Source organism: Pan troglodytes, chromosome 4, assembly GCF_028858775.2.
Source record: "Pan troglodytes isolate AG18354 chromosome 4, NHGRI_mPanTro3-v2.0_pri, whole genome shotgun sequence".
Classification (NCBI taxonomy): domain Eukaryota; kingdom Metazoa; phylum Chordata; class Mammalia; order Primates; family Hominidae; genus Pan; species Pan troglodytes.
In genome coordinates, this window is record NC_072402.2 from 140,992,262 (window position 1) to 141,017,232 (window position 24,971).

General features: G+C 36.5%; 1 protein-coding gene and 1 long non-coding RNA gene across 7 annotated transcripts in view; one reads left to right on the forward strand and one right to left on the reverse strand.

The window, feature by feature from the left end:
* LOC107974891 (uncharacterized) overlaps positions 1–24,971 on the forward strand; it is a 51,060-nt gene that overhangs the window by 16,902 nt on the left and 9,187 nt on the right. Inside the window, exon 2 of the long non-coding RNA XR_001717967.3 lies at positions 8,590–8,682. This is a non-coding gene — a long non-coding RNA (uncharacterized LOC107974891). The remainder of the gene's footprint in view (positions 1–8,589; positions 8,683–24,971) is intronic.
* The window catches only part of NR3C1 (nuclear receptor subfamily 3 group C member 1), a 155,739-nt gene continuing 132,705 nt past the window's right edge, over positions 1,938–24,971 (reverse strand). For all 6 annotated transcript variants that reach the window (XM_063811547.1, XM_063811546.1, XM_009449876.5 and 3 more), the window contains exons 5-9: positions 24,414–24,692; positions 22,609–22,753; positions 19,399–19,529; positions 6,610–6,767; positions 1,938–6,069 (exon numbers count right to left, since the gene is read on the reverse strand). In XM_063811547.1, the coding sequence (XP_063667617.1) occupies positions 5,917–6,069; positions 6,610–6,767; positions 19,399–19,529; positions 22,609–22,753; positions 24,414–24,692 (866 nt within the window). In that variant the 3' untranslated portion in view covers positions 1,938–5,916. The remainder of the gene's footprint in view (positions 6,070–6,609; positions 6,768–19,398; positions 19,530–22,608; positions 22,754–24,413; positions 24,693–24,971) is intronic.

Sequence of the window (24,971 nt, forward strand, 5' to 3'; positions counted from 1 at the left end):
TACCCTATATGCTCCATATCACTTGAAGAAATGTTTGATTTTTCTGTGGGCATTAGTGAGATAGGCTCCCTGTTGTATATTAGACAAACCAAAGGGCATTCTGTAATCTGTGGGCAACTAGTTTCCACCATCAACCACCCCAGGGTACAGGACACGTTTTTGAGAGAAGGAAATACAATAGTGCCCGCCTTATCTGCGGTTTCACTTTCCGTGGTCTCAGTTACCCTCAGTATAGTACGATTTTTTGAGAGCTCACATTCACATAACTTTTATTACAGTATATTGTTGTAATTGAGTTATTGTTAATCTCTTGCTGCATCTAATTTGTAAATTAACTTTATCATAGGTATGTAATATAGGAAAAAACATGCAGTTCAGTACTATCTATGTTTCAGGTGTCCATTGGGAGTCTTGGAACATATCCTCCGTAGATAAGCGGGGACTAATGTATCATTGTTAAATTCCTAAGTCAAAATTGATACGGTAGCAAAAGGGATTAAATGAGGACATGTCAAAAGGCCAGACACATAATGATCAATATGGGTTCATTCGCCCTAGTTAGCTCATATTAATAATTTCTCAATAGTGGTTTTTAAAACTATGGATTCTGGAGCTAGCTTTGTGACTGTAGGCAAGTTACTCAATTCTTTAAGCCACAGTTTCCTGATATAAATGCAATGAGGATAATAGCACTGCTTTACAGTAGTACTTTAGAGGGGTACTATGATTAAATGAAATAATATATTGAATTATCATTGTGCGTGGCACATAGTAAGTGCTCAGTAAAGCATTAGTTTAATTTAAAACAGAAAAACATAACCAGTTCCCTGAGAGGCTCATAGGCCAGAGACATGCTCTTTGACATCTGATAGATGAATGGCCTCATTAGAGGCTTTCCATTCAAATTTCAATAACATGGGAGCTAGGGGCTATGAATCAGTGCTTAAATTCTGAGCCTGTTTACTTTCTTACAGAGTTTACTTCCTTATAAAATGGAAACGAGAATAATCTGCCTCATTATTTTCATGTCATTAATTCATTCAGTGAGGATTGTTAAAAATGTATGTGAAGGTGTTCTACAGAAATGTAAGGTTACTACTTAAAGTGAATGGTACAGCCATAATGTGTATACACATTGATGCCGTATCTGGTATCTCTGCATTATACCTGAAGACACTGGGAAAGGTTTGTTATACACTTTTCCAATCACATACTCTGATTGAGGGTAGCAATAGTATTTTTCTTATTCACGTTGTATCTTCAATATTATATAGTAGGCAGGTAGCAAATATTTGGTGCACATGATGATGGATAAGGCAAATTTGGCTTTTAAATCACAATGCTTTTTTTCTTAGTGATGGAGATCTCTTGTGGAAAAAAAAGTACTCAGAGAAGTTTGTTAGGTCATCCAGTTCCTGGATATGGCCTGAACATCAAATGTTTTGGAAAATACTGAATGGATTGTATAGAATAGCTGACTTCCACTACCCTGCCCGACCTTTCTATTCTATGTGCAATGCTGCTATGATATTTATATTAAATGTTTATTCCTTTTCTTGAAGAGTTGATTTTAAAATAAGCTAAGAATTTTGACTAGATAACATTAGCTTACATAAAATGTCATCTTTTGTGATAAAGACATACATTTGAAGCAGCCTCAGGAGTGAATTTCTCCTTCCCTTAGTACCCTTTGCAGTAATTGGCACACAACCATTTGAGGCATGGATGGGATAATCTTCAGGTCTTTGGCACCAGGGTTAAGCTTATTTTGAATCTATGCCATATTAGCAGGCGAACATTGCCACACTGACATTTAAATGCCCACCATATTATCTTAAGGTTCCTGAAGCGAGGGTAACTCTACTTTCAGTAAACAAAAATCAGATTGGACAATCGGAACTGTACAAGTTCTACAAAAGCATGTTGGAGTCACATAATGAAAAAGCAGATTTTTTTATTATGATGTTTCTCCATATTTGGCATTGCTGTAAATGGCTAACTAACATTTACTGCCAATTCGGTACAAATGTGTGGTTTGGTAATACCAGAACAGCAAATTTAAATGAAAAAATAAAAGTTAAACATTTCCACACAAGGTTTTACAGTCTGACATTTCACTGCGTAGGTAAAAAGACACTTTTTTTTTTAAACTACAGATTATTATTCAGCATGAATAAAAAACTACAACTTTTATTTTTAAACAGGAGTCACTGGTTTTAATTTTTACACATTTTAAAATTACTGTGATAAAAAATAATGAAAAAGCTTCTTAATAATGCCATACACAGTATAATATAGATTTGTCCCCATTATATAGCATTTAATATACAAAATAGAATATTGACACACTTGAATCTATATGTAGTTAAGCAAGTTATTTGAGGAGGGTATTTTCATACAGCCTTTCATCAGAAAATAAAATCCTTTCAGACATTTTCTAGAGAGAAGCAAATCCTTTCCTGAAAACCTGGTCACTAATCCTGGGTGGACCAGGTTGCTTGAAAATAGTCTGGGAAATTATGAAACTCCACCCAAAGGGTTTAAAGTGTCCTCCTTACACTTTTATTTCCCTTCTGACACTAAAACCAGACACACACACAAAAAAACACATTCACCTACAGCTACAGTCAGGGAGTGACCAGCCAAGATGGAAATCTCACTGAAGGCTACCATGGTTCTGGAAGTTTGACAGATCAATGTATTGTATAACAATATTTTTCATTCCATGGTGATGTAGTTTTCAGGGTTTTTAAAAGGGAACTAAAATTATGAGACTTAGGTGAAACTGGAATTGCTCCCTGCCTCTGAATTCTGAAGGGAGCGTGGCTTTCCTTCATGGCATGCCCAGAGCTCATCCCATGCTAATTATCCAGCACTTCATAGACACAAATCATGTGAGTTTTCCTTTTGGGGTGGCCAAGGTTTCCTCCCATAGTTTTAGGCATTTGGATATATATACCCCAAAAGTGTTATGTCCTAAGTGCCTCAGTTCTGCTTGTATAGTATCCCACAGAATACCTACAAACACTAAAAATACTTTTCAGGATTTGTTGTGAGTAACCAACTCTCACTGAAGTTACTACAAACTTCAATAGTTTGGGTTGGGATGGCCAGATAACACATACATAGGAAATAAATCTGCTTTCAAACAGCACCACCATATAGCACTTAAATCCACAATTAAACATAATTAAGATGACTTTCTTTTCCCCCACGTATCCTAAAAGGGCACAGCTTCTTTTCCCATTTAATGAAAAGCCTCCTATAGTTGTCGATGAGCATCAGTTGACTTATTATTGACAACGAAGTGCACATAATCTTCTTTTTCTCATTGAGTTCTATTTTTTGAGCGCCAAGATTGTTGGGATGAAAATCAGATTAATGTGTGAGATGTGCTTTCTGGTTTTAACCACATAACATTCTATAAAGGAATGATAATCTACGTTTTAGAAGCTCTTTTTGAAACTTAACACTGTCATTGATAAGAATATTCAAGCAGTTTTCTTAGGCACCAAAAATTTATCCAGCCGGGTTACACACCATCTTAAAATATTACATTCCCTTTTAGAGAGCATTCAAAAAGCAAATGATTGTTTTTTTATTAAATAATTTCTCCAAAATACTGAAAATAACAAATAACATTCAAAAAGCATTCAAAGAAAACAAAAACATGTCCTCATTTTATTTGGAAATAAACTCTTGTTGTAGGATAGAAAGGAATTAGTGTATTATTGGCAACCTATGAGATTCTGCACTATTTACATATTGCTGGTACCTCTATGCAAACTATTGCCAAACTTCTGAAGCTTCTGTTGTCATTCAACTGCTGGGGGAGGGCTGTATGTGAAAGTAACCCGCTATTAGATGGTGCCTTTAAGGATGTAAGCACCACCTTCCTGTATCCTGTTTACATACTTTACATACTTTAGTGCAAGGGGAGATTGAGTAAACTAAACCTGCGCCGACAGACTCACTGTTGGAATGAGAAGGGTGGTCAGAATGGGAGGCAGAGGATAACTTCCTCTGTAATCTCACTGGGTCAGAGCCTCAGCAGCCTTCACTGCACACAGGACCAGTCTCCATCTCCCTCTTCCCCTAGAGCAAACTGTTTGTTTGGTTTCTGAGACCATCGCTGCCTGTATGAATGCATGTACAAACTATAAATCATACAGGTTATCCATCAGCATTTCTTTGACCCCTACAAAAAATATATAACATGTCATGATAAAACAATCTCATCTAAAAATCATTCTTATTTTACACTATACAAGCTATTTTACAATCATTTTAATAAATTGCATGTAAAGCTGCAGTAGCCCTTCCCTTCCCAGATTAGTGAATACCAATATGATATATATCTGAAACTATAACTAAATATAAAAATATATTAGAAGTTCCATATTTTTAATATTAGATTTTCAGTTTTCTATTACACAAATAATTTGGCCACCTTGAATAGAAATCAGATTTCTTGTGGCTTAGTAAATATGTTAAGTTTTGAGTTTACAGAAAGTTGGTAAGGTGCACACAGAAAGGGCTACTACAGCTTCTATTTTGTTTAAAATAATTTTCAACAGTGAAGAAATTCACAGGACTTGTGTTAAACTCTATGGCACACATTAGGGATGTGTAGTTTTACAAACATGGATGTCTGACATACAGTTCTAAATCACAAAAATCAGTAGCTGAGCTTTCCTGTACCATCAGGAAAGATTAACCAATTGGTGACAGATGGGAATGTGAAAATGGGTGTCTAGCCATTTTTGCCATATTAGAGATTTAGTTTTTGGGTAAAGTTTAGTGAGAGGAATTACTTGCTCTGATTAAAAGTCTCTCAGCTGTGTTACAGCTGGTTATCTGGAATCACAACTTTTAAGAAGTTATACAAACTACTTCAAAAGGTCCCGAAAGACAAATAGTTTACCAGCTTTCTTGCCATATAGCCATTGCAAAAATAGGGCATTAGGTACAGACAGGGCCTCTTGGTAGTTATTTTTTAAATTAGTCTTTTGCAACCATCATCCACAGTTTACCCAGCAGGTCACTGGACTAGGTGCTCTATACCAGTTAGGACTGTTAATTTGCACAACCTATATAATTCTCCACTGAAGCAGATATATACAAAATATGAGCTTTTTTTTTTTTTTTTTTTTTTGACAAGAATACTGGAGATTTGAGTCAATTTTTGTGGTCTTCTGATAGCTAAGTGCCATCAGGTTAGAAGCACCAACCCATTTTCACACAGATGATTGACTGATTAATGTTTAGAGTTTATTTGGGAAAGCTACGAACTAGCTGCCCATCTTAAACAGCTGTACAATAACTTGAATAAAAAATTATGTAAGAAAAAAATGAGCAAGCGTAGTTCACTAAATATAAAGGAAATTGTTAAAACCAGACAGTAATAGCTATAAAAGGCACAACTTCCCTTTTCTGATATACACTTGTAAACTTTTTTTCAGGTTTCCATGCATAAATCAAAAATGCTATCCTAACTATACAGGGGGGGGGGGGGATACACCAACAGAAAGTCTAGAAAATTTCATCCAGCCAACTGTGAAAAAAAGTATGAAGAGAAAGTTCATCACACAGACTTTGGGCACTGGTGGTTTAGGTGCCATCCTTCTTTGACTGTGGAGATTACATCCACATATTAAGGTTTCTAATTTCTGGGATATATTAACTAATAAATTTCACCGTCTACTCTCCCATCACTGAAAAGTGATGACGACTCAATTGCTTCTGTTGCCAAGTCTTGGCCCTCTATAAACCACATGTAGTGCGTATTTAAAACAAAACAACAGATGAAAACAATAAAAAATAAAACAACAAAACCTCTACAGGACAAACTGATAGTTTATACAATAAAAGCTATTAATTCGACTTTCTTTAAGGCAACCATTCTTATTAAGGCAGTCACTTTTGATGAAACAGAAGTTTTTTGATATTTCCATTTGAATATTTTGGTATCTGATTGGTGATGATTTCAGCTAACATCTCTGGGAATTCAATACTCATGGTCTTATCCAAAAATGTTTGGAAGCAATAGTTAAGGAGATTTTCAACCACCTGCAAGAGAAGATATAGTAATGATCAGGCTTCCAAATTGGTCAGTGGGAACATCTCATGTTTGTTGTCCTCTATTTTGAAAAAATTATCTGGCCTAGAATATACCAATCTCACTGGAATTCCCCAGATGAAAAATAAGCACTTCCGTACAAAACACATTTTATATTTCTTTGATTGTATGTAGAATTATATAGAATTGAGTATTTCATGAATCACTGTAGTACCATAATATATGAAGGGTGCATTATTCTAATTTAATGGATTAATCATACTTTTTAAAAACAGTGTTACTAAATTCTGTAATAACATGGTGATTTTATATACACATGACTAGGTGAAAGGATATTTCATAATTGGCCTTAGGAAAAATGTCTACAAAACTGAAGTTCATAAGTTGAACTCAAGCTATCACCAACATCCACAAACTGGGGGCGGGGCGGGGTGGGGGTGGGGGCGCAGTTGGTATATAATTATATTCACTAATCAAAACATACTTTGTCCCAGAAAACTCTTATATTTGGCTTTATGTTTGACACTTACTTCATGCATAGAATCCAAGAGTTTTGTCAGTTGATAAAACCGCTGCCAGTTCTGGCTGGAGTTTCCTTCCCTCTTGACAATGGCTTTTCCTAGCTCTTTGATGTAGGTCATTCTAATTTCATCAAATAGCTCTTGGCTCTTCAGACCGTCCTTAGGAACTAAAAGGTTAAGATGAAGTCAATTAAAGGATTTTCTTTTTCTTTTCTTTTTGAGATAGGGTCTCACTGTGTCATCCAGGCTGGAGTGCAGTGGCATAATCATAGCTCACTGGAGCCTTGACCTCCTTGGCTCAAGTGATCCTCCCACCTCAGCCTCCTGAGTAGCTAGGACACAAGCCACTGTGTCTGGCTAAATTTTTTTGTAGAGACAGGATCTCCCTATGTTGCCCAGGCTGGTCTTAAACTCCTGGGCTCAAGCAATCCTCCTGCCTCGGCCTCCCAAAGTGCCAGGATTACAGGTGTGAGCCACCATTCCCAGCCAGATTTCTTGCTATAACTTTTTACACATGCAAGATGGGCATTTAACATTGTTTATGTACTCTTACTGCACCCTAAAATATAAGCATTTTCTTAGGATTATTAAACTACAGCCAAGAGAAAATGCAGGATAACAAAGAATTGGAGGACTTAACCTTGAGTAAATCACTTGATTTCTCATCTATAAAATGGAAGTGGTGATGATACACCTTCTCCTCCCTAGCTCACAAAGCTATTTGGAGGACCAAATGAAATAATACAGTGATTTTTAGTTAACTTTGTCTGCCATTCTGCACTTGAGTTTAATTCTAGTATTGCGATAGATAGAAGGCTTCAACAACAGTGTTTATTCCAGCAATTATATCTTAGAATATCTGTGATATCACCAGTTAATTATAACTTTAAAATCGGCATGCAATACTTTTTTTAATGTAGCTAATAGATATGTCTTAGTAGGGAGCAAATATCTGTCCTTCCTTATGTACATGGATTCTGGTTAGTGAAACTAGTATAAAAGTTTTGGGGGGATACATTACTCTTCAGAAAATGGTACTAATAAGGACAAGGAACAGAGGGTTAATCATGGTTTCACTTAATCCTGTGGAGATTAGGACTTTTGTAGAGTGCTACATTTTTCACAGTGTGCTCCTGGGAACACTGATTCTGTGTTAACTATGGTTAGAGTGAGACAAAGGATTTGGTGGTCAAAGTTTGAGAAAAGCTAAATGTTTAATACATATTAGGCAGACTTCTGAATTTCAGTACTTCTTGGAGATATAACTGTGCACTCTCCAGAGAGGGGAAATGCATTATTTCCCAAACTGAAACTTCACTGCTGCTGACATTTTTAGAAGATGCTGGTATAGAGGAAAAGCTATGGATTTAGGAGCTTCGAGAAGTCTTATTATTATTATTATTTTTCCGAGACAGAGTCTTGCTGTGTTGCCTAGGCTGGAGTGCATTGGCATGATCTCAGCTCACTGCCACTTCCGCCTCCCAGGTTCAAGCAATTCTGCTCACCTTGGCCTCCCAAAGTGCTGGGATTTCAGGCAGTAAGTCACCATGCCCAGCCGAGTAGTCTTATTTCTTACTTGCCATGTGGACTTGAATATAACCTCCTTGAGCATCTTTCCTGCTCTTTTTCATTGGATTATGATTAGACTTAGACTAATGAATATGTATAAAAATGTTTGATTCCATAAAGCATTACAAGACATCAGTATTAACATGAAAATGAAGACCGCTTAATCAGGAGTGATAACAGCATTCTATATTAACAATGGGTTAATTTTACACATTACTATACTACAGAAAATCTAATTATTGCAAAATTGTAAAACAGTGATGGCTTATAGTTTTTTTCCCTGCTGGTTAGTCCTAATTCTAAAAATAACTATGGTGAAGCCCAATTCAATATGCATATAAAAGAATTTCATCCATCTTAAATTTTTTTTTAATGTTTTAATATTGAAATCACTAACATTACTTCCTCTTTTGGCTGCAGGAAGTAAGTACAGCCTGGAATTCCCCTCCTACTGGAAAACTGGACAACAAGCAATACATGATTATGATCCCTAGGAAAAGAGAAACAAATACGGTAAGCCATACCTAGCCCAGGAGTAAGAAATCTTAATTCTAAACCTTTGTGCTTGAAAGTAATTATCATACTGCAGTGAAGGGAAAGGGAACCCAGGGTCTAGCAATCTTGCTGGGTTGAGGAGAAAGAGATTGAAGTTTGGGGAGGCTAAAGCAGCTTTAATTTATGGGTCAGACTACTGGAAACGAAGGAGGTACACAAAGAAAGGCCTCCAGAAATCTGTACAATTTATGGGTCAGACTACTGGAAACGAAGGAGGTACACAAAGAAAGGCCTCCAGAAATCTGTACAATTTATGGGTCAGACTACTGGAAACGAAGGAGGTACACAAAGAAAGGCCTCCAGAAATCTGTACAGTCTTCGGCTGAATAAAAATTTGTGCATACTTAGCGTGAAATCCCTTGAGGCCATAGAGGAAAGAAAGATCTAATTAAATATGCAGGGCATTCAGTAGAGACCTAGGGGCCACATCTCAGAAGCAAGGCTAAATTAGTCCCAGAAAAAAGGCTACATAGATCAGTGGTTCTCAAAAGGGAGGGGGAGATTTTGCCTCCAAGGGGATATTTGGCAATGTCAGAGATATAGCAGCCAAATCTACCATTATAAACACCTTTGTCTCAGAATCAATAAGAATAAACAAGACTTAAATTTGACTGACATTTCTGAAACAGTCTACCCAAGAACTTGCATTCTTTTCAAGTATACACAGAACATTAATCTAGAACATAAAACAAGTCTGAATACATTTAGGAGGATTAAGTCATACAATGAATGCTGTCTGACAAAAATGAGATTAAAATAGAAGTCAGTAACAAACATATCTGTAGAAAAACCCAAATGTTTGGAATTTGACATTTAGTAAGCTATGGATTAAATAAGGCATCATAAAATTAAAAATCTCTAGTACTGAAAACACAGCATATCAAAATGTGTGGGATGCAATGAAGACAGTACTTAGAAAATTTACAGCATTAAAAGCTTTGATTAGAAAAGAAAGGTCTCAATTATATATGCTTCTACCCTAAACACAAGAAAAATGGAAAGGATAAAGAGTAGAAACGAATAACTAAGAACATGCATAAACAAACAACAACAAAATCAAGACCAAGCTGGTTCTATGAAAACATCGGTAAAACTGAAAAACTTTTAGCCAGACCGATTAAAAAAAAAAAAAAAAAGCAAGAATATATTAAATACCAATGTCGGGAATGAAAGGGAATAACACTAGAGATACTGGAGCCATTAGAAGGATATTATGGGAATATTATGAATAACTTAACTTTATACCAATAAATTCAACATTTGAAGGAAACAGTTAAATTCCTTCAAAGATGTAAACCAACAAAGCTCACTCAAGAATAAACATATTATCAGTAAACATTTGATGAACTTGTACTTGAAAACCTTTCTACAAAAAAGGCTCCAAACAAACCAAGACAGCTTCACTGCTGAGTTTTACCAAACGTTTAAGAAAGAAATAATACCATATTATCATAACACCAAAGCTATAGAATATATCCCTCATGGATTTAGATGCAAAAATACCAAAATTTTAGTACAATGAATTCAGCTATATGTAAAAAGGATACTATATCATAACCAAATAGGATTTATCCCCGGAATGAAAGGCTAGTCAATTACTCAGAAATTAAACAGTATATTATACCACTATACCATATTAGTGACTAAAAACGAAAAATATATGATCTTGAGGCACAAAAGCATATGATAAAAGTTTTTTTTGCTATTATGAATAATGCTGCTATGAACATGGGCAGTCATTAAATGCATGGCAAGTCACAAGGGTCAACTACATACTCTCTAGGATAGCGATAATAAAAAAACCATACCAAGCTCTGGCAAGGATGTAGACAAAGTTGTAGGATCTAGAACAACTAGACAGAAAATCAGCAAAGATACAGAAAACTTGAACTAGTCTATCAATCGACTTGACCTAACTGATGTTCATAAAACTCTACTTAACAAGAGCACAGTAAGTTTTTTTTCAAGCACTCATGGAACACTCAGGATAGACCATATGCAAGTGCCTAAAAAAGTCTCAGAAGACTTATTAGAGTCATTCAATATTAGAGTCCTTCAATGTAACTCCTACCTCAATGGAATTAAATTAGAAATGAATAGGAAGAGATATGGAAAATCCCCAAATATATAAAAATTAAGCAATACACATGGGTCAATGAAAAAAATCATGAAGGACATTAGAAAATGAAATGAATGAAAATATAGAAAAAATTTATAGCTTTAAACATCTATATAAGAAAATAAGGTCTTCAACTAACAATGGAAGCTTCTACCTTAAACTAGAAAAAGAGGAACAAATTAAATGAAAAGCAAGCAGAAAAAAAGAAATAATCAATGACATAGGAAACAAAAAGAGAAAATCAATGAAACTAAAAATTTCAATGAAACTAAAAATTGGTTCTTTGTAAAGACCAACAAAATTGATAAATTTTTAACTAGACTGACCATGAAAAAAAGATGATCAGGCACAAATTATGAAAATCTATAATGGAGGGGACACCTCTATGGATCCTACAAAACTTAAAGGATTACAAACAACTTTATGCCCAAGTTAGACAACTCAGACAAAATGGCTCATTTCATAGAAACACACAAATTACAAAACTATGTCAAGGAAAAATATAAATTCTGAATAGATCTATATAACAAATAAGCAAATAATTAAAAATCTTCCCTGAAAGAAAACACAGACCCAGATGGCTTCACTGGTAACATGTATCAAATATTTAAAGAATAAATAAGATCAATACTCTATAAACTCTTTAAGAAAACAGAAAATACTTCTCAACTCATTTTAAGAGGCTAGTACTACCCTGGTAGCAAAGCCAGAAAAAGATATCACAAGAAAAGAAAGTTGTAGATCAGCATCCTTCATAAAGAGAGATATAAAAATGATCAGCAAAATATTAGCAAACCAAATTCAAAATATATGTGGAAAAGATTATATACCATGATCTAGTCAGAAAACTAGATCTTAAACCATTTCAAGCCATTTTCCTGATTTTGCAAATAAATTTGTATTAGAACACAAGCATTCACATACTGTATATAGCTGCTTTCCTGTTATAACTGTAGAATTGAGAAATTGCAACAGGGACTATATGGCCTACAAAGACAAATATGTACTGTGAGTCTCTTTACAGAAGAATATTTGTGGAACTATACTCTGCTTAGTAGTATTTTAGTAGTATTTCTGGAAAGAGGATTTGATGGTCTCCCCACTCCTCCAAAGCTGGAATTCCTATTCTTTCTCAACAACTGGAATTTTTTTTTTTTTTTTTTTTTTTTTGGAGATGGAGCCTCACTCTGTTGCCCAGGCTGGAGTACAGTGGCACAATCTCGGCTTACTGCAACCTCTGCCTCCCAGGTTCAAGCAATTCTCCTGCCTCAGCCTCCTGAGTAGCTGGGACTACAGGCATGTGCCACCACGCCTGGCTAATTTTTTTGTATTTTTAGTAGAGACAGGGTTTCACCATGTTGGTCAGGCTGGTCTCGAACTCCTGACTTGATGATCTGCCCACCTAGGCCTCCCAACGTGCTGGAATTACAGGCGTGAGCCATAGCGCCCGGCCGGAAATTGGAAATTTAAGATGTTAATTATTTTCAAATGGATCTATAGATTCAAGGCTATCGTAATAAAAATTCTATCAGACTGTGTTTTTGAGACAGAGTCTCACTCTGTTGCCCAGGCTAGAGTGCACTGGCATGATCATGGCTCACTGCAGCCTTGACCTCCCTCCTCAGCCTCCTGGGTAGCTGGGACTACAGGCACAAGCTACCATGCCTGGCTAATTTTTTCTATTTTGTGTAGTGACAGGGTTTCGACATTTTGCCCAGGCTGGTCTCAAACTCCTGGGCTTAAGCAATCTGCCTGCCTTGGCCTCTCAAAGTGGTGGAATTACAGGCATGAACTACCACACCCAGCCCCAAAAGACTTTTTGGTAGAGATTGTCAAGCTAATTAAAAAATACGTGGAAGACCAGGCACAGTGGCTCATGCCTGTAATCCCAGCACTTTGGGAGGCCGAGGTGGGTGGATCACCTGAGGTCAGGGTTTGAGACCAGCCTGGCCAACATGGCGAAACCCCGTCTCTACTAAAAATACAAAAAGTAGCCAAGCATGATGGTGGGTGCCTGCAATCCCACTGCTGGGGAGGCTGAGGCTGCGATGAGCCAAGATCATGCCACCGCACTCCAGCCTGGGCAACAATAGTGAGACTCCATCTCAAAAAAAAAAAAAAGGAAGTGGAAATGCAAGGAAACTAGAATATCCAAAACAACAGTTTGGAAAAGAACAACAGATTTGGAGAATTCATATTACCAAATTTCAAGATTTACTGTAATGCAACAGTAATCAAGACAGGATGTTATCAATATGAATATAGGCATACAGATCATTGGGTAAGAAATACAGATCGTTGGGTAAGAAAGAGAGTCTGAAAGTAGACCCACACATATACAAACAACTGATTTTCTACAAAATTGCCAAGTAACTCTATAGGGAAAAGAGAGTCAAGTTCTGGAGCAACCAGATATGGATTTTGGGGAAGAAAATGAACCTTGTCCCTTACCTTGCATCATATACTTAAGCATGTGAGCTGAAACTACAGAATTTCTATAAGAAAACAAATAGTAGAAAATCTTTTTAACCCTGGATTAAGCAAAACTTTCTTAGTAAACAAAGACATGAAGCTTTCTTCAAAATTACACACTTTTGCTCATCTCTACATTTTGTTAAGAAAACTGTAAATGTAATCCACTTAAAGAAAACATGCAAAACATATATTTAACAAAGGGCCATATTGAGAATATTTGAACAATTCTTAAAACCCAGTTAAAAAATGGGCAAAAGATTAAAAGAGGCACAATACCAAATAAGAAATATAGGTGGCCAATAAGCCCATGAAAAGATGCTTAATATCTTTAATCATCAGTATACCTACGATGAAAGAGGCTGACAGTACCAAGTACTGAGGAAGATATAGAACGTATCTTAAGAAGTCTCGTACATTTCTGGTAAATGTTAACAATTGCGGAAAAGTTTGGCAATTTTAAAAATAAATTTAAACACACACTCAACCTATGTCCCAGTGATCTCACACCTCAGTATTGACCCAAGAGAGATGAAATGTACATCCATATCCTTATTTTTTTGTCTGCTTAATTTGTAAGAAAGGTATAGTAAAATCTCATTATTTTTACTAGATTTATCTAAGTATTCTTGTTTACTAGATTTATCTAAGTATTCTTGTTCTATGAATTTTTGTATTATGTAATTTGAAACTATATATTTACAATTATTTTTCCTGAACAAATGCTTTAAGGAGTATTTTGCCTTAACATCTATTTTGCTTGGTAATAATGTAGCTCCTTCGGTTTTGTTTTGGTCAATATAGGGGCCAGCAAACTTTGGCCTATGGGCCAAATCCTACTTGCAGCCTGTATTTGTAAATAAAGTTTTATTGGAACACAGCCATGCCTGTTCTATTTGAGTACCGTCAATGACTATGTTCCTGCCACAAGGGCAGAGTTTAGTAGCTGTGACAGAGACTGCAAAGCTAACAACATTTACCATCTGGCCCTTTACAGAAAAAGTTGGCCATGTCTTGGGTTATACTATGCAAAGTAGATCCTTTTACTTCAGCCTTTCAATATCTTTATTCAGATATAGCTTTTTTTAAATAGCATAAATTTGGATTATTTCTAAAATCCTGTCAGATTAGCTTGGAGCATTCAGTCCATCTCTACATTTATTTTATTTTTGAGACAGTGTCCCTCTGTCACCCAGTTTGGAGAGCAGTGGCACGATCTTGGCTCACTGCAACCTCCATCTCCCAGGTTCAAATGATTCTTGTGCCTCAGCCTCCCGAGTAGCTGGGATAACAGGCATGCACCACCACCACACCCGGCTTTTTATAGTTTTAGTAGAGTCGGGGTTTCGCCATGTTGGTCAGGCTGGTCTCGAACTCCTGACCTCAAGTGATCTGCCCACCTCAGCCTCCCAAAGTGCTGGGATTATAGGTGTGAGCCACTACACCTGGCCCCATCTCTATATTTAATGAAACTAAACTACTGATGTGTTTGAATTTAGCTGTACTAATGTACCTTATCTGTTACTTCCTGTTATCATGCCCTTGTTTATGCATTTTTTTCTCCCTCCTCTCATGTCTTTCATTCTTTTGGATTGTTTTTCTTAGGTATTCTCTTCCCCCGATGGTTTGGTACTTTGCATACCCTGCATACCCTATTTCTAGTTGTCATCCTTGAAACTTACTTTAGTTCTACTTTTTAGCCCTCAAGGAAATTGTTACTGTTGTTATTTTATATACATAGTAAATGTCAGTTTAAATGTATCTATATTATTTACCACTTTTGTTATTCTTCAGTCCTTCTTAAAGATGGGATTACTTTTATTTTTTTTCTAAGATGGAGTCTCCCTCTGTCACTAGGCTGGAGTGCAGTGGTGCTATCTTGGCTCTCTGCAACCTCTACGTCCCAGGTTCAAGTGATTCTCCTGCCTCAGCCTCCTGAGTAGCTGGGACTACAGGCGTGCACCACCACCCCCAGCTAAGTTTTGTATTTCTAGTAGAGATGGGGTTTTACCACGTAAGCCAGGATGGTCTTGATCTCTTCACTCCGTGATCTGCCTGCCTCAGCCTCCCAAAGTGTTGGGATTACCGGTGTGAGCCACCACGCCTGGCTGGGATTACTTTTCTTTAGCCTAAGTATATCCTCTAATAATTTTTTAGTGAGCATCTGGTGGCAAACTTTATTTTCACCTCCTAGTTAAAAAAATAGGTGATTGGTGTACTTAGAGCATTCAAATTTAAAGTAATTACTGATACAGCTGGATTAATGTCTACTATGTTCATATTGCATTTGAGTTTGGGGGAATTTCCTTTGACCTATCTTCAAGCTCACTGACTCTTTGCTTGGCTGTGCTCAGTCTACTGATGGGCCCATCAACATCATTCTGCATTTCCTTACAGCATTCCTTAGCATTTATTTTTAGAGTTTCCATCTCTCTGCGTACATCACTTCTTGCATGTTGTCTACTTTTTTCCATTGGAGCCTTTAACCTACTAATCATAGGTATTGTAAATTCCCTATCTGATAATTGAAATATTTGTGTCATATCTGAGGACTGCTTCTGATGCTTGTTTTGTCTCTTCAGACCGTGGGTTTTTCTTGCCTTTTAGCATGCCTTGTAGTTTTTTTGCTGAAAGCTGGACATGATATATCAAAACTGAAGTAATTAGACTTTTAGTGTGAGGTTTCATGCTAATCTGGCTAGGAGCTGGGCTGTATTTAATGTTTGCCATAATTGTAGGTACTGGAGGCTTCAGTTTCCTCTAGTTTCCTTGTTTTTATTTACTTTTTCTTCTGTTGTTTTTGGGTTTCCTAAGAACTCCTTAAACAGCTTGTGTCTTGCAGCTCTCTCAGTTGTAATCCACTGTTATTTTATCCTGGAGCCCTGTTTATATGGTGGTAAGGTGTTGGGGAGGGGGAGGGGAATTGTTTTTTAATCTTTATGATTAAATCTCAGTTTTTTTTAGTGGGTCTGAATCCCTGGGCTGTGACTTTCAGAAATGAGACAAGAAGGCTAAGGAAGGGCTAGAATCCTCTATTTGCTTTTCCCCCAGGTCACATAAGGGCCTGTTGAATTAGTTTTCCTTACAGGGCCGGCCTTTTGTTGTGAACACTCTGCTACATATTTCCAAATTTTACCTTCCCTCTACTCCTACCAGAAAAAGGAGGGAATTTTTCTTGCATCTTCACCATAAGAACCTTGTGGAGTTTCTGGAAGTTAGAAATTTTGTGGGGTAAACCCAAGAAATTGCAGGAAACCCCCACTAAGACTGGGTCCCTGGGAGTTTTTAACTCTGAAACTAGTCCTCACTCAGCCTCCAGCAATTCATCAAAATTGCCATAGTCTTCCTGGCTTCAGTGGCATCTTTTCCCAGTAAGCTGATCTTGGCTGTTTCTCTGTATTTGTCTATTCTTCTAGATTTTGAAGTGGTGGTTTGTCCTATGACCTCCATTCTCTGAGGGATCTAAGAAAAGTCATTGCTTTTCCAGTTTCTATAGCTTTGTTGCCATTTTCCTGTTGTGATTTTCAGTACCTACAAATTTCCCTTGTGGTTTATATACACAAACATGTACACAATCATTAAAAACAATTGTATTCTGGCTGATTTTTTCAAATATACATTTCAAGTGTTTCTTCAAATGTGTCCAATCTGCTTTTAGATCCATCCACTGCCTTTTCAACTGCATTTATATTTCCATCCCTTGTTTTTAAACTTACTAAATATACAGAACCAGTCCAAATGCCCATCAATCAACGAGTGGATAAAGAAAATGTGGTATATATATACCATGGAATACTACTCAGCCACAAAAAGGAACAAAATAATGGCATTTGCAGCAACCTGGATGGAACTGGAAACCATTATTGTAAGTGAAGTAACCCAGGAATGGGAAACCAAATATTGCATGTTCTCACTTCTAAGTGGGAGCTAAACTATGAAGATGCAAAGGCATGAGAATGATATTATGGACTTTGTGGACTAGGGTTGGGGAGGGGATGAGGGATGAAAGACTACACATTGGGTACAGTGTACACTGCTCGGGTGATGGGTGCACCAAAATCCCAGAAATCACCACTAAAGAACTTATTCATGTAACCTACCACTACCTGTTCCCCAAAAACCTATTGAAATCATTTTAAAAAAGATTATAAACTTAAAAAAACCCCAACTTACTAAACTTACTAATTTACCAGGTTCTACAAATGCCGTCAAAGAGCAAGTTGGCTTGAGTTCCACTTATCTCTGTAGGTTCCTGCCTTCACTTAGTTCTTAATTTTTTTAGTCTAGCATTTTTGGTGGGAGGTTATATACCTATTCCAGTAGTCTATCATAGTAGAAGTCTATATCTTAAGGTATATATTTCCATCCTTATGATTCTATTATTTTTTAACAAGAAGAACTCGTGATATTATTTACAATGAAAAAAATCATATAGCTCAATTAGTCTGGGATGTATACAATTGAAACCATTCTTTTTTTTTTTAAACAAGTAAAGTTGTTTGTTAGTATCTAGGCACTGAATTATACCTTCATGGTATCAATCAAAGCTATGATCAGAATTTTATGTCACTGCTTAATCACTTCTTTAACAAGTGTACTGCTACAGGTAACATTAAACGTCTCTAGCAATGATCTTTATCGGGTTCTCTTGCCTTGATTGAAATATTATTAATACTTCTTATATCCAAATACTTCTTATATCCATTAACATAAAATAACTTTTTGTTGAGCAAAAATAGTGTGAAAACATTAAGATGAATGTGCGCTTTGGAAATGTTTAAATAGATATGAAATGATTAAATAAAATCACAGTCTTGTGCAACATCCATAGCTTACAGTTATTTGGCAACTATGAAACCACAGTTACTAATGGAATTAAGACTTTTTAAAAAATTGCAAATGTACTTATTTGTATATGAAAGAGGTATTCAGCTATTAACTCAGTATTTAATAAACATTGATATGTAATTTTTACTTGAAATGGCCTAAGGTTTATAATACCAACTAGTTCATAGAGCTTTTTTTAAAAAAGACTTTTTTTAGAGCAGTTTTAAGTTCACAGCAAAATTGGGAGGAAGGTACAGAGATTTTTCATATACCTCCTGTCCCACACATCATCACCCAAAGTCCATAGTTGAGGGTTCACTCTTGGTGGTGGACATTCTTTGGGTTTGGATAAATGTATAATGACATGTTTCCACCATTATAGTATCATACGAAGTATTTTCACTGCCCTAAAAATCCTCTGTGCTCTGCACATTTATCCCTCCCTTCCTTCTAAACCCTGGCAACCGCTGATTTTTTTTTGCTGTCTTCACAGTTTTGCCTTTTATGGAATGTTATATAGTTAGAATCACACAGTATGTAGCCCTTTCAGATTAGCTTTTTTCACTTAGTAATATGCATTTAACGTCCCTCCATGTGTTTTCATGGCTTGACAGCTTCTTTCTTTTTAGTCCTCAATAGTATTCCATCATCTGGATGTATCATAGTTTATCACTTCACCTACTGAAGGACATCTTTGTCTTTGCTAGCTAAAAAGTAATCTCACAGAAGTTTGTTTTATAAACTCTTGTTGCCATTTTCTACATAATGAATCTCTGACAATCCAGCTCCCATGCTATGTTAACCAATCCCCAATAGTAATTAAGCACACCTTTTCTAGGATGCGCCTTTTTCTCCCATAATTTCTTATACATGCTAATACTCATTAGGAAACTAAAATTTTTAACCAAATAACAGTGTAGTAGACAAAATCACTGTAGTTAGCTTTCTTTTTCCATGTCTTCCCATGATCAAAGATCAAAGGAAGGAAGGAGAAAAAAGTCTACACAGATTCTTATCAACAGAGATCCCTATGCAGCTCATATACCTCTCTGTTTCTGCCATACCTATTTGTCTTATTAATCTTGGTATCACTTACTGTGCCTTTCTAATATTTTACATTCATAAAAATCATCTGACTAGTAGGAAATAATAGTAGACTTGGTATAATTATTAGTACTATGTATATAAATTAACCTTTGTTTCTAGGCCTTCATATTTCATGCTTTTGACATAAGGTGAAAAGGTGTTCTACCAACCTGAAGAGAGAAGCAGTAAGGTTTTCATACAGAGATACTCTTCATAAGATACTTGAAGCCTGTGTAACTCAGAGGAAACATACAGCATGTGTTTACATTGGTCGTACATGCAGGGTAGAGTCATTCTCTGCCTGTGAAAGATAAATAGCAGGGTATTAGTTAGAAATACTGCTACTTCCCCCCAAAAAGCACATTTTTGTTTTGTTTTGCAAAACTATGAACTCATAAAGAAAAACAACTACTGCAATAATATTATTGCTAATTCCCTATAAAATCAGAATTTTGGAGAACTTTCCTTAAACTTCCTGCATCTTGGCTGTTTAAATAGACTAATGAATAATCTAATGTAACAGTGGAGATATTATTTTCTATCATGCATGCCATGTATTATTTTATTATTTAATTAAAGTGTTAGAATTCTTATAGAACTTATTACTAGTTGCTCATTTAAATCAAGGTTTATCATTTGAATACGGTCAATTAGACGACAGTTTTAGGTCCTACACACTTGATTTTTAAAGGTAAATTTTTTCACAGCATTCCATCCTAAAGACAAAAATGTGTGACACTGTTCACAGTTATGCAGAGGGCGAGACCTAGAACTTGATTCTAGACTTCTGATGCTCAAAATCTGCCTCTGACAGGCATATGCCTTAATATTCTTTAAACTAAAGGTACTAAACCAATTCTTGCTTATGATTCTGAAGTCATTACATACCTATGATTTTCAAATAGGTCTCTAAAGTTTCCTGACTTGTGAAATGACACTAAGAGCCCGAAACTGGGCCCAGTTCACAGCTTTTAAAATGCTTCAAGATTTTTTTTTTTTTTAAGTTTCTGACAGAAAGTCGTCTTGGACTTAACAACAGAAAGGTTATTATTTTTCTCTACTGAATATGTGGTTTATTCCTTTATATAAAATAAATTAGACATGACTTATATGCTGCCAAAGTGATCAGAGGCTCTTCAAATTTAAAATCTGCTCTTACCGAAGAGGCACCTCCCTAGTCCTTAATAGTAGGTAAAGCACTCCTTTTCTGGGAGGCACCTTTTTTTCCTTTAGTTTCTTGTACATGGTTATACTCATATAACTGAAAATTTCAACAAAGTTATAGTGTAGTAGAATAAGTAAAAACTCATTCTTGTTGGCTGTAAAAACAACAACAATTTTTTTTTTCCCCACAACGTTCTGACCTAAGGGCAACCATGAGAGACTGTTTGACAGCTCTATAGAGGGTCAGAACTTGAATGCATACTTTCTGATATGCAATATCTGCCTGTCACAGACACCAGAGCAGTATGGAAACATAGTGGGCTAAGAAAAAAGGGTGGTGGGCTGGGTGCGGTGGCTCACACCTGTAATCCCAGCACTTTGGGAGGCCAAAGTGGGTGGATCACTTGAGGTCAGGAGTTCAAGACCAGCCTGGCCAATATGGCAAAACCCCGTCTCTACTAAAAATACAAAAAATTAGCCAAGTGTGGTGGAGTGCGCCTGTAATCCCAGCTATTCGGGAGGCTGAGGCAGAGAATCACTTGAACCCTGGAGGCAGAGGTTGCCATGAGCCAAGATCACACCACTGCACTTGAGCCTGGGTGACAGAGTAAGACTCGTCTCAAAAAAAAAAAAAAAAAAAAAAAAGAAAAGAAAAAGGTGGAGGACTGCCCATCTTTTAGGCAGCAGCATGAGAACACAAGAATAGGAAGTACATATCCCTTAATGAAAATGAAACTAATGTAAATCTGTTGAGGAAAAAAAATTATAAATCCCACTTTATGTAAGGAATGTATATGGCATGATTAGATTTTGCTGTGACTGCTTAAAGCTAAATCTGAATGCCCTAATAATAAAAACCCTAAATTAGGTTAGTTTTATAAACCAGGATAAGTTGGTGTTTCATACAAATCTGTTTATGCTTTTAATTCCACTTAAATGCCTTCAAATTACATATTAGAAAGTGACTAAAAAACAAATACTGCCAACATGGTATTTTTTAAACAGCATGGTAGGATTCTGATGAGTAATAATGTCTTCAGTTTCCCCAGAAACTAAATATATTTACCAGTTAATTTAAAATTGGATCCAACTACCTAATCTTGTTACATTGTGATGCAGTAGTTTGAACAGTCCTCTTTTTGGCAATAAAAGTCAAGGTGACTTCTGTTTTCTATACAAACAGAAATCTCCTTCATTTTTTATTCTTCTTAGACCAGGGGTATGTGTGTGTGAACTCCCTGTTTACACTGTACTAATAGCAATAAGCTAGGGGTACGAAAAGTAGTAATACAAGGTAGAAAGTGAGAGTAACTAGGATGTGACTTCTCTGCTGTGTATCTGGTGATGTGAACACCAAGAGTCTAAGAGTATGCTAGAAAGGATGGATGGGAATGAAGAGTGTGTGAAGGAAAACAATGGGAGAGGAAGTGAGGTCAGATTCTGGAAAGCCTGAAATCATGCAGAATATGTACTGGAGGGTCAGTGGGAAGATACTGAAGACAATCTGTGTACTGGGGAGATATGTGATGCAGTCAGACTGTGCTTGAGGAAGCAAACATTAGCCAACATGATGAACGTTACACTGGAGGGAGAAAACGAGTGAGGAAACAACTGCAATGAGGTAAGGGGAAATGGACACCTGAAGTATTTCGCAGACACAGGAATAAGCTTAGAGGATAAGAGAATAGCTGATTTATAAAATCTTAAAGGCTTGGTCTTCTCTCAGTTAAACAAAACAAATTTGTTCCCATATTCTTAAACCATAGACACTGGGTGAGCCTTGCCATGCAAAGAGATACCTCTTGTGTCTGGGTCCATATGTCCCACCCCATCAGCCTAGATATCCTCATCTACAATTGTCCCCACTGAATCCACATGAGTTTTACCATGCTCCTTTTTCTTTCTGGAATAGGGTTATGTAAATAATATCACAGTAAGATTCGTTGTTGCTTGCGACAGACTTTACTAACCTCAGATATGCTGTTAAATATCCTCAAACATGTCCTGGGACAGTAATAATGCCACATGTACATTTGCTTTACATTACACTTGTCCTGCCCCAAGCACTCATAACTCTATTTCCAGTTTGCCTAGATCCTAGATACCTAGTAGGATTGTTTCAGTCCTGAATTATCACAATAGCAGTCAATCAGGAAAACATCAGCTGGTTAAAGATACCCTATGAATATAGGGAAAATGACACACATACAACTTACTCATTAATAATCAGATCAGGAGCAAAACACAGCAGGTTTGCACTTGATTGTCTATATGATCTCCACCCCAGAGCAAATGCCATAAGAAACATCCAGGAGTACTGCAGTAGGGTCATTTGGTCATCCAGGTGTAAGTTCCTGAAACCTGAATTAAGAGAAATAAAGGTATGAGGCAACACTCTTCAGAAGATCATCTCTGTGGGAATTGCCAAGGAGCAATGAGATCAATTAGCCCTGTCAAAACAAGGGCACCCCTAACAGAAAACGGAAATTAAATACTAGGTAGACACAGTTTTCTTCTGTCATCTGACACTTTAAGACTCACAAACCCTCTGTGTTTTTTTTTGTTTTTTAATTGAGACAAAGTCTTGCTCTGTCACCCAGGCTGGAGTGCAATGGTGCCATCTCGGCTCACTGCAACCTCCGCCTCCCGGGTTCAAGTGATTCTCAGTGCCAGCCTCCCAAGTAGCTAGGAATACAGATTCATACCACCATGCCTGGCTAATTTTTGTAATTTTAGTAGAGATGGGGTTTTGCTATGCTGGCCAGGCTGGTCTCGAACTCCTGACCTCAACTGATCCACCCACCTGGGCTTCCCAAAGTGCTGGGATTACAGGCGTGAGCCATCGCACCCAGCCCCCTAGGTGCTTTTTAATAGCTTTTAATTAAAAAAAAAAAAAGCCAGTTTTGTCACCTTTGTCTGCTTAAGTAAACATGAACTAAATAGTAAAAATAGCCAAAATTCTTGGCTTGGCGGTTACCAATGACCGGGAAAGATAGTGGTGATGGGGATGAAGCGGGAATGGTTGACGGGTGCAAAAATACAGTTAGAAGAAATAAGTTTTAGTGTTCAGTAGCACAACAGGATGACTATAGTTAACAATAGTTTACTTTATATTTCAAAATAGCTAAAAGAGAAGATTTGGAATGTTCCCCAAACAAATGTTTGAGGTGATGGATATCCCAGTTACTCTGATTTGATCCTTACACGTTGTATGCTTTTATTAAATTATTACATGTACCCCCTAAATATAAATACGTACAGTAAATATGTACAACTATTATGTATCTATTTTAAAAAACAGAAAAGAATCTTGGCTTGAGGTATTAATCAATGAGTTAAGCAAAATATTTGCCCTGCTATTCACACCTCTTTCCCCCTTAATAAAACAAGGATGACAGGAGGTCAGGTTACTTTCTTGCTCTCTCCCTAACTATTTGCATGAACACAGGCTTGTCAATTCCCTGTCTTTAAAGTCAGAGCTGACACTAACATTGACCTCTGCCATTCCACACCAAATTCCAATAGGGTAACTTTTATTTAAAATTATCTTTAAAATTACATTCAATGTGTAGCATTTCATTTAGTGAAGGGTTAAAATCATTCTACTTTAGTACAAATTTTGACAATCAACATACTTGATGTTTACCAGTCTTACAAACAACCTGATTTTTAAAAGTGGCACAATGAAGGAAAACAAATGGAATTAACTAAAAACATTTTCTTTCCCCAAACTTCAGTGTAAAAGGAGTTTTGAGTGAGTCTTGTAACTTGAATTCTGATATTACATCATCCTATGTGAAATTACCATCCTGTGCATAATGATTTGAAAAGCAGGGAGTAATGTAAATGTTTTATTATAAACTCCCTATCACCTGTATTCACCTGACTCTCCCCTTCATAGTCCCCAGAACTAAGAGAAACAAGATAAGCCATGGGCTCACGATGATATAAAAGCCAAAGTGTTTTTGCTGAAGAAAACACAAAGGTTTATATAGTTGCTCTTTTATGTTTTGCATCTTACCTGGTATTGCCTTTGCCCATTTCACTGCTGCAATCACTTGCCGCCCTCCTAACATGTTGAGCGTAGTCATGATCCTCCAAGTTGAGTCTGGAACAGAGCTATCATATCCTGCATATAACACTTCAGGTTCAATAACCTCCAACAGTGACACCAGGGTAGGGGTGAGTTGTGGTAACGTTGCAGGAACTATTGTTTTGTTAGCAGGATTTTCAGAGGTTTCTTGTGAGACTCCTGTAGTGGCCTGCTGAATTCCTTTTATTTTTTTCTTTGTTTTTCGAGCTGTGGGTATTTAAAAAAATACATAGAAATGAACTGTAATGGGAAGGTCTGCGCTACATAGTTTATTCAAGAAGTATTTTTACTTTCTAAAACTATTAAGATGGGAGAAATATTTTATTTAGCAATTATGATAAAGTGACATGGAAAAGGAGAAAAAACTTTTTTTTTTCTGAAAGCAAAAGATCCAGAGGAACCTATTCCCAATTAATTTTGCCTACAAATAGGCCAGAAACTTCATTAGAGTTATTCCTTATACAAAGTATTATAACGGTATGTTAA